A 9,381-nucleotide genomic window follows, 5' to 3' on the forward strand; every position below is an offset into this window, starting at 1 on the left:
TGAAATGAGGTCAGATTCCAGCTAATTTGGAGCTGGTAGGGAGGGATGGATGTGGGGGAGCAGAAAAGACAGCGATGCCAGGTTTGGGGCTAAAATAGCTGGGTAGATGGTGGTACCATCCACTGAGCTGGGGGAGGATTCTCTTTGCTGATCAAGGGTTCTACAAAATCAGACACACTTTTCCAAGGGCAGGCGGGAGTACAGAGGGCCTCCCCAGCTTCTGGCCTGGAGAAGCTGTCTCTAGAGGGTTATAGTCCCGAGGGACCCCAGCCCTGGGGGGGATGTGGGAGGCAGGCAATGTCAGGGCGAAGCCCCGCCCCGCTCCGTCCCCCAGCCAAATCCCACACCCCAGCTGCGGCCACTTTTGGACCCAGGCCCCTAGGGTATCTCCTGTTCCTCCTCTCAACCCCTGCTGCCTGTCTTGGAAAATGAGATGAAAACATGGTGCCCCAGGGGGCCCGAGGTGAGCAGAGCAGGGGAAAGCTGAAAGGCAGGGCCCAGCCTCTGCCTGTCTGGGTGCAGGTCAGCTGTGCTGCCCAAGGGGGAAGCCGCCACACCGAACACTTCACAGGCTGATGGGAAACTAAGAACAGGAATGGCACAAGGCATCCAGGAGACTTGATCTTTATTTTGTTTCCAGCCCCGTTGACACAGATCAGCAGAGGGTGGCCTGAAGGGAAGGACAGAGAGGCCAGCAGTACCCCAGGCTCTGCCAGACTTGCCCGTGGGGCCTGGAGCCAAGGCAGGGGCTTGGCGTCTTTCTACCTGTCCTTCTCAGGGCTGGATCTGAACTCAGGGTTGGCCCTGGGGCCTGGGGCTCTTTCCTCATTGTCCTTGGGTTCCTTAACTGAAAAAAAAAGAGCCAGAACTCCAGTCCAGGTAACTGACTAACTCCAGTCCAGGCCAGAGGTTGTGGGCCTGAGCTGGCAGTGTGCTCTGTATGCGCTTCATCACTGCTGGGCCTGCTCTGTCCCTGCCTCCAGGCTGGAGACCCCCACCCGGTCCACGCCCTGCTGGCCACTGCCCCACACTTAGAAGCCCTGGAAGGTGCAGCAGCCACTGGGGACACTGGAGACGTGAGCATGCTCTGCGTGAGCAGCTACCTGGAGCAGGATCCCTTGACCACAAATGCTAGGGCTCTGTGTTGGTCCCTGCTGCTGCTGCTGGGCCTGGGCTTGGGGCCCCGCCAGGCGACTGAGCAGGGCACGAGTCGTGACTCTGGCCACTACGGGGTTTCCTGAAACCACCAGCCCCAACACATCAGCCTCTGTGTCATCAGAGCCACCATGGAGGACGAGGGGGCAAGCCCAGCCCCCACTTGCGGACTCGGCCACCAGGTCGCTCAGCAGAACCCCGGTGCTTGGGGACAGATGTCCAGAGCCAAAGGAGCTGTTGAGTGAGGAGGTGAGGAGGAGCACAGAGCCGCTGCTGTCTATGGTGGCCAGGACGCCGCTCCCGGGGGTCACGGGCGCTCGTGGGACTAACAGGCAGGGGTCAGGGCTGGGCCCTCCAGAGCGCAAGGCCGCCTCCACCCTCGCCAGCAGTTCTGGGCCAGCTGAGGGGCTGGGAGTGGTGGACAGGATGCCCTGGGGCATAGGTAGCTGCAGGGCTGGCTCCAGGGTGGGCCCGGGCCCAGGCGAGGGTCCCCGCAGCCCCAGGTCTCTGGCCAGCAGACTCAGCAGGGCATCCCCGGCAAGGTCTGGGGTGGGGGCCACTGCCGCCCCGCGTAGCACGGCGGCCAGTTTGGGGTTGGTGGCGCGGGCCCCGGGGCCCAGCGGGGTCCCGTCGGCGTGGCAGAGCAGTGGACAGAGGCCCTCCGTGCTCCGGGCGGCCAGGGCCCCGGCCAGGGCTGTATCCACCAGGAAGCCGTCTTGAGCCAGCGAGGCTGGGCCCACCAGCAGGCGTGGCCAGGGCAGGCGGCCGAAGTGTGCGTGCAGCAGGCGCAGGGCCGGCAGAGCGGACGGCAGCCCCAGGCCGGGGGCCAGCGTCCGGGCCGGACCTGGCGTCAGGGCAGTGGAACTGCCCGAGGTGCTATTGTGGAAGAGGCCCCAGAACGTGGCACCTGAAGGAGAAGAAGGGGTCACACGGGAGTCAGGGCACCGGGGTCAGGGGGACTCGGTAGCCCGGGTGAAGGGTCACGGACTCGGCCTGAGGTCAGGAGTTGCTCACTAGGCCTGGAGACGGGGGTCAAGACCACACGGACGTGGGAGCAGGGGCCACGATCAGGGTTGGGGCTACCGCCTGAGTCCTAGGTCCTGCCACTAAGCAGCCCCGAGGTCAGGGCCCAAGAGCAGACCTGGGCTGTGGGTCACTGACCTAGCCCCGTGGCATGAGGGTGTACCACCGCCAGGCACAAAGCAGCTCCCACTCCGGCGTCCACAACGTTGCCCCCGGCGACAAGCAGCTCTCGGCCCAGGTGGGAGCACGTGGCTGCAGCAAGAGGAGACGTCGGGGGGGCGGCCGTCCCGGGACCGTGACCCCGGCCCGTCCCCCCTCCCCCAGCGGCTCCCCGCTCTGACCTGCAGGGCTGACGACGCCCCCGTGGTGGTACACGCCGGGGTGGTGGGAGTGCCCGCTGGGAGGAGGGGCCGCAGAGCCGCTGCTGGCGTGGAGCTGCCTGACCGCCAGGGAGAAGCCAACGGCCAGGAGTAGCAGGGCTGCGACCAGGCGGGCCCAGGCCCCGGGCAGCCCACCGGCCTCGTCCCTGCAGAGAGGGGTGTCCTGAGCCAGGACCGGGGCGGGAGGGCCACCGAGAGCCCCGAGAGGACCCAGGGGACGTTTCCCCAAAACTTGGTCTTACTTGTGTGAGGACTACAGTTTTGCCAAGGAGAAAGGCCTCCTGGTAGAGGGCGTGGACGAGACACGGCGATTGGAAGGAGCTAGGGGACACCGAGGACAGCTAGGGAGGGAGCCCCTGGGGAGGAGGTTGGAGAGGCAGGAGGGAGGCCGCAGGTGTGCTTGGCTGGGTGGGGAGCGGGGCCTAGCTGGGTGCGGCCCGGATCCAACCTGCCTGGCAGGTGCACCAGGAGTGGGGGCTGGGAGCCCTTGGCAGAGCAGCTGGCCGGGCCGACCTCGTACAGATGTCCCTTCGGAGGCCAGGTCTGGGGCCGCAGCTCCGCTCCTCCCCTGTTCACCCAGAAACTTCCTGGAGCCAAGCCAGGCGTGGGGCGGTCCGACACCTGCCCCCACCTTAGGGGCTCCAGAGGGAGGGACTTACCAGCCTCAGGCCCGAGTTGCCGGGTGCCCAGACCCCTCCCTGACTCACCTAGAGGAGTCCTGGGGCCTCCGGGGATCAGGAACGACCAGCTCCGAGGTCTCCTCCTCCTCCTCCTCCTCCTCCTCCTGCCCGGACTCCAAGCTTGGATCCCAGAGCTGCAGCTGTCGGTACAGCACGGGCCCTGCTGTGGGTTCCATGGCCCCGCGGAGGCCACCCCAGCCCTCCTGCCTGCCGGCCTTCCCAGCTGAGTCCCGGCCTCGCCTGCGCTTGGCTGGTGGGAGGTGGAGGCAGCCGTGGGGAAGGGTGGTGTGTTTCTAGAACAGGTCTGGGCAGGGCACGGAGCCAGGGAGGCTGCGTGTGAGCCTGCTCCACTAGGCACGGGGCCTGGGGGCTCTCGCGGCTGGGGAGCCTGTCAGGGGGAACAGCTCTGTGAGGGGGGGGCCACAGCCGCAGCCCGGAGACCCAGGACTCCCGCCGACCCCTGCCTTTCTGGGGACGCAACCACGGGATCCCCTGGCTTGTTCAGCACTCGGTGTGGCTTGGGTCAGGGCTCAGCCTGTGACCGGGTCCCGGTGTGGACATGTCTGGCCTCTGCTGGGGTCTGCATTTCTCTGTCTGGGGAGGAGCCCCTGGGGCGGGGAAGGGGACTCCCTGGGCGTCATGTGGCTCTTGCCCAGCAGGTGGCACCGCAGACCTCTTGGGGCGGCGGCCTGGCCCCGGAGTTCCCCAGCACCTGTTCCAGGGCAACTTGGCACGGCCCGGAAGGTGCTGCGGGAGCGCGGTGGACCCCAGCCTCGGCTCTCAAGTCACCTGGGCTGACCAGTCTCCCGTGACCACTTCAGACTCCTCTCCCCTGCCCCACATCCCGACCCTCCCACGCGCCCAAGCGGGTGACCCTGCCTCCCACCTCACGGACCCAAATCCAGGCCCACGGCAGGAGCCCCTCATAGCCACCCCAGCTGCGAACCCACCTGCGCTGGGCTCTCTCCTCCCCTCTGCAATGGCAAAGCCAGGCCCTGCCTCTGGTTCTGGCCCCCCACTCTTGCCTCCGGCTTCCCCAGAACCCCTCCTCACTGGTTCTTTCTGTCTTGCAGCTCCAGGACCTTCCCCACTGGTTCCTTCTCGATGTTTCAACAGGGTCAAGACCACAGAGACTCCAACAGACAGCACTGTAGACACTGCAGCAGTCCCACGCTGGGACGTGTCACACCCGCCCTCTGGGTAGAGCGAGCCGTGTGTCCACAGGGCTGAACGCTCTTCGGGTGGATGCGATAGGTCAGATGTATCTTACAAACACGGTGATGGGCCAGAGTCGGGCATGAAGGAGCACGTTCTATCTGCTTCCATGACATAAAGGGCAGGAACACATAAAAGGAGCTGTGACCACCACAGGGCAGGCGGTGACTGGGGGAGGCAGGACAGGGGCCGCTGGGATCTGGGACGTTGGTGACGATCCGTCTCTTAATCTCAATTGCTTACCCAACGGTGCCGATGGGGGAGATGCATCCCGTTCTCCATGCAGGACACACGCGTTTTTCTGGAAGCATATTTTATTTATTATTATTATTTTTTAATGTTTATTTATTTTTGAAAGAGAAAGGCAGAGTGCAAGCAGAGGAGGGGCAGAGAAAGAGGGAGACACAGAATCCGAAGCAGGCTCCAGGCTCTGAGCTGTCAGCACAGAGCCCGAGGCAGGGTTTGAACCCACACACTGCGAGATCATGACCCGAGTGGAAATCAAGAGTCGGACGTTTAACTGAGTCACCAGAGCGCCCCAAGCTCCTGAAGGTTTTACTTCAACACAAAAGTTTTTTTTTTTTAAAGCTCAAGTGTTTTTTACATTAAAACAACCACCATAGAAATCATCCTTCAATCCCACATGGTTCTCTGCCACTCCCCCCCTTCTCTGGGCCTTTTCACCAGCAGGCGGAGTGCTCTCTCCCTTTGGCGAGCTGCAGAGTCACCCAAGGGGTTTGTGAAATCAGACTGCCCGTCCCTCCCAGGGATTCTGACTTTGTAGGTCTGGGGTAGGGCCCAGGAATCTGCCTTCCGAACGCCCAGGTGATCCCTTGACGATGCTCCGAGAAGCATCGATCTACAAAGAACCACGCACAGCGGCTGCCTCCGCTCCCTCGCCTCAGCTCACTCGAAGCCAGTTTCCGGGGTGTCTGATTTCTCCGGCCAATAAAAAGCCAACCAACCAAATGGAGATACCGGCAGAGGGAGGCCACCTTTCAGTTTTGCCAAGACTGTGGAGCGCTCACAAAGACCATCGGCTCTCCTTTCTCAGGGAAGGTTATAATCTCAGAATGAAGATGGGTCCCGCCCAAGAAGGGGCAGTGGGGAACCGTCCGAGCTTGTGCGGCCCCCATGTCCTGCTCCACCTCAGCCTGGGCCCCTGTGAACTGACATTTCTGCTCTTACCACTAGGCCCCGATGAGCTCTTTGGGACCCCCACTTCCCCCGATTGGGTCCCGGGACCCTTCCTGATGTGGTCTTTCTCACTCCAGAGGCTCTGGGCTTGGACAGCACTGCCCCGGCTCCCCCACCCCACCCCACCCCGAGACACCTGTCAGCCAAGCTCCAGTTAGATGCTAGGCAGGCTCTGGCGATGGGCGGTGGTCAGGCCAGGTGGCTCCCTGGGCTGACAGGCTGTTTCCGTGGGGGCTGGGAGTGGGGTCGGCTTCAGGAGACCTGGATCCAGTCCGGTCTCTGCCACTGACTTGCCACGTGACCGCAGGCAAGTGGTTTGACCGCTGGGAGTCCTGACTCCACCTGAAAATAGGAGCCACGACATCTCTCCTCCCAGAGCTGAGGTGTGAATTGAACGAGGAAATACACTGAAAGCATTTAGGCCAGTGCCTGGTATGAAGTAGCCCCTTCAGAAACATGGGTTCCTTCCCGGGATAGTGTGATTTACAGTAAGAAGTACACGTTTGGTCATCCTGTTCCCGCCCGGGGCTCCTAAAACCTCTGGAATCTCCTAGATGCCAGAGAGCCCTCAAGATGCCTTTTGTTTGTTAGTGAGGTGGCATCTGGACCCCACCCAAGGGGGGGGCGTGGCCAGGAGCAGGCCGCACGGGACCAGAGGCTGGCACCTCCAGTCCCATCCCCTGACCTCTGGGGACCCACGAGGGGCGGGAGGTCCGGTCGGTCGCCGGTGGCCAATGACTCGACGAGCCGTGCGGTTCGGCGAAGCCTCCAGGAAAACCCCAGAGGACGGGGCTCAGAGAACTTTGACAAGAAGCTGGTGAGGCAGGGAGCGCGGTGTTTCCCCGGGTTCTGGAGGCCGCCCCAGCGGACGGCAGGACCCGAGGAGGGGGCCGTGGGGACCCCTGACCCATAGCCGGTGAGTCAGAAGTACGGCCGACAGCCTGGCCTTGCACTTGGCCCCTCCGGTGGGGCGGGGTGGGCGTGGGCAGTCTCGTAGGACCGAACCCTTAGCCCGTGGACCCTGACACTCTTTCCGGGTACGTGGGGTCGGAAAGGAGTGGAGGGGCAGCAGAACGGCTTGGGTGTGGGACCCGCCCCTGCCCTATGGGAATTGGGTCCAGGAAGCAATGCACTTCCTCTCTGCTTTAGGGCCTCAATCTCACAGTGCAGAAATGGTCTGGAGGATTCACACCCAGCAATGCCCCCCAGCGCCCCCCTCCCCCTCCACGGACGGCTTAGGGGCCGAAGTACAGGACTGGAGACTCATCACCTCGAGCTCTTAGCGTTAGCTGCACATTAGAATCTGCTGGTGAGCTTTAACGACGCCTAATACCCGGGCAGACCGATTAACTAATTAAACCGGAGTCTTTAGGTTGGTGATTAACCAGTATTTTTTTGTAGTCGTCCGGGTGTTTTGATGTGTAGTAACAGTTGCGAACGGCTGCCTTTCCTAGCCGTCTGCTAGCGACTTTTGCAAGGGGCAACCCTCTCCGTCTCTTAAAAGCTTTAATTTAAATTCCAGTCAGTTAACATACAATGTAAGATTAGTTTCAGGTGTAGAGTTTGGTGGTTCAACACTTCCTTACGATACCCGCTGCTTATCACACCCGGCAATTTGCGAAGGTGCCGATGTCCTGGTGTCCCTCCCCCACCCCCACCCAGTCAAACCCCAACCAAGTCAGGCCCCCCAGAGACCTGCCACCCGGGATTATGTCCTCACAGACACGTGTATCAGGCGCCTCACAAGCTGGCGGCCGGGAGGGGCCGGGATGGCCAGGGGCTGTTGTCCTTTGGTTTGCCCACACCCCCCAGCGGCACTGGCTCCTCAGGGTTAATTTCTTAACTGCAATTGAGAAAACCACACAAGGGGCTCCCGAGGGGCTTGGTTGGTTAAGCTTGGCTTCGGCTCAGGTCATGATCTCACACTTCACAAGTTTGAGCCCGGCGTCGGGCTCTGTGCTGACAGCTCAGAGCCTGGAGCCTGCTTCACATTCTGTGTCTCCTTCTCTCTCTGCCCCTCCCTCACTCGCACTCTGTCTCTCTCTCTTTCAAAATAAACAAATACATTAAAAAAATTGTTTTAATAAAACAACAACAAAAAGAAAACTATGCAATGGTCAAATTCATGGAGACAGAGGGTAGAATAGTGGTTACCAGGGCGGGGGAGGGGTACTGGGGAGTCACTGTCCGTGGCTGGGGGGGTTGCAGGTAGAGATGATGCAAAGCCCCTCGGGTTGGGTGTCCGGCAATGTTACGTCTGCTTGGTGCTACTGAATTGTACATTTAAAAATGGCTAAAACGGGACATTTTATGTTAGCTATGTTTTAACCACAATGAAAAATGCAAAAAAAAAAAAAAAAAGGATACGCCCTCCCAAAACAAAACGTAAAAGTTCACTCAGAGTTAAAATCCCCTCCCTTGCACCTTCTCCGTCTGTTTTGGGTAGACAGTGCAACAGGGAAACAAGTGTGTGTGCACGTGTGCATGAGACAGACGGAGGATGTGTGTGTGTGTGTGTGTGTGTGTGTGTGTGTGTCTGATTTCACTCCTCTCAGACTTGCTCGCCAGCTCACCCCCTAGACTGTTCCTCCAGGGTGGGAAGGGAGGGGGGGGAGGGGAAGAAGTGGGGGGAGAGGGGCAAGAAAGGTCCTCTGATGGACACCAGACTCCGCCTCGGCCGGCACAGAGCCTCTCAGGGCTTGGTGTGTGTATGAAGCTGACTCCTCTGTTTAAGTCGGGCTCTTTCGAAGCCCTTCCCAAACCCGGCAGCCCGCACCACGACCCCCTTGGCAGGTGGCAGGTGGCTGAACCACGCGCGCTCCCCGGCCGCTGCCGCCTGGCTGCTGGGCTGTCAGGGTCTCACCTCCCGCCAGGGGGCGCGCGTGAACAGTCTCCGCGCACCTGGTCCACGGGAGGCAGGCGCCCGGCCCTTCCCCCCAGAGATTTAGGGGTGCCAGCTTCCCATGCGGCGAAGTGTCTTCTCTTTGCTCTCAAAACTACCGTTGGCCGGCAAGTCCGCCATGCGTTCGATTTTTAAAACCAGATTTGTTGAGGCATCGTGTCCATAAAGTAAAATTTACCGATTTTGACGTATACGGCCGTTTTCCAACACCACCACGATCAAGGTGGACATCTGTGTCACCAGGAAGTTTCCTTGTGGCCCTCAGCCTCACCTTTTGCCTCTGGCCCTCGGCAATCACCGATCTAATCTCTATCCCCACGGGTTTGCCTTTACCAAAGGAATCGTGTTTTGGGGATTCGTGCATTCCCAATGGAATCATACAACATACAATCATTCCTATCTGACTCCTTTCACTTAGCAGAAGCCTTTGAGAAGCACCCGTGTTGTCGCATGTATTAGCATTTTTATTTTTTATTGGTGAGCAGTGTTCATTGCATCTACACACTACAATGTATTCGTTCATTGGTACAGATGGCATCGTTTCCAAAATTTTACTATTGTGAATATAGCTTCTATAAACAATCGTGTGCAAGCCTTTGTGGGGACACATGTTTTCATTCCTCTTAGGTGGATCTAAGAGTGGGATTTCTGGGCCGTAGGGCAAGCGTATGGCTGACTCAAGAAACTACCACCCTACCTTCCAAGGTCACTGCTCCGTTTTGCATTCCCATCAGCAAGGAATGGGAATTCCAGTTGGTAACACTTGGTATCGTCAGTTTTAATTTTTAAAAAAATCTGTAAATGTTCATTTACTTTTGAAAGAGAGACA

General features: G+C 59.9%; 1 protein-coding gene across 1 annotated transcript; it reads right to left on the bottom strand.

The window, feature by feature from the left end:
• Window positions 1-610: 610 nt before the first annotated feature.
• GGT6 (gamma-glutamyltransferase 6) lies at window positions 611-3,786 on the bottom strand. The gene is made up of 4 exons (XM_027047436.2): window positions 3,266-3,786; window positions 2,520-2,704; window positions 2,317-2,430; window positions 611-2,062 (listed from the first exon to the last, which is right to left on the bottom strand). The coding sequence occupies exons 1-4, from the start codon at window positions 3,412-3,414 to the stop codon at window positions 1,032-1,034; spliced, it is 1,479 nt and encodes a 492-aa protein (XP_026903237.1). The 5' UTR covers window positions 3,415-3,786; the 3' UTR covers window positions 611-1,031.
• Window positions 3,787-9,381: the final 5,595 nt, after the last annotated feature.

This window comes from Acinonyx jubatus, chromosome E1, assembly GCF_027475565.1.
Source record: "Acinonyx jubatus isolate Ajub_Pintada_27869175 chromosome E1, VMU_Ajub_asm_v1.0, whole genome shotgun sequence".
Taxonomy (NCBI): Eukaryota; Metazoa; Chordata; class Mammalia; order Carnivora; family Felidae; genus Acinonyx; species Acinonyx jubatus.

Excerpts from the sequence above, each read along its gene's own strand:
- GGT6 (XM_027047436.2), bottom strand. The coding sequence starts at position 3,414 with ATGGAACCCACAGCAGGGCCCGTGCTGTACCGACAGCTGCAGCTCTGG. Across the intron at positions 2,431-2,519 it reads GGGCGTCGTCAGCCCTGCAG|CCACGTGCTCCCACCTGGGC; the intron begins GTCAGAGCGGGG and ends CTCTTGCTGCAG. Across the intron at positions 2,063-2,316 it reads CCCTCATGCCACGGGGCTAG|GTGCCACGTTCTGGGGCCTC; the intron begins GTCAGTGACCCA and ends CTTCTCCTTCAG.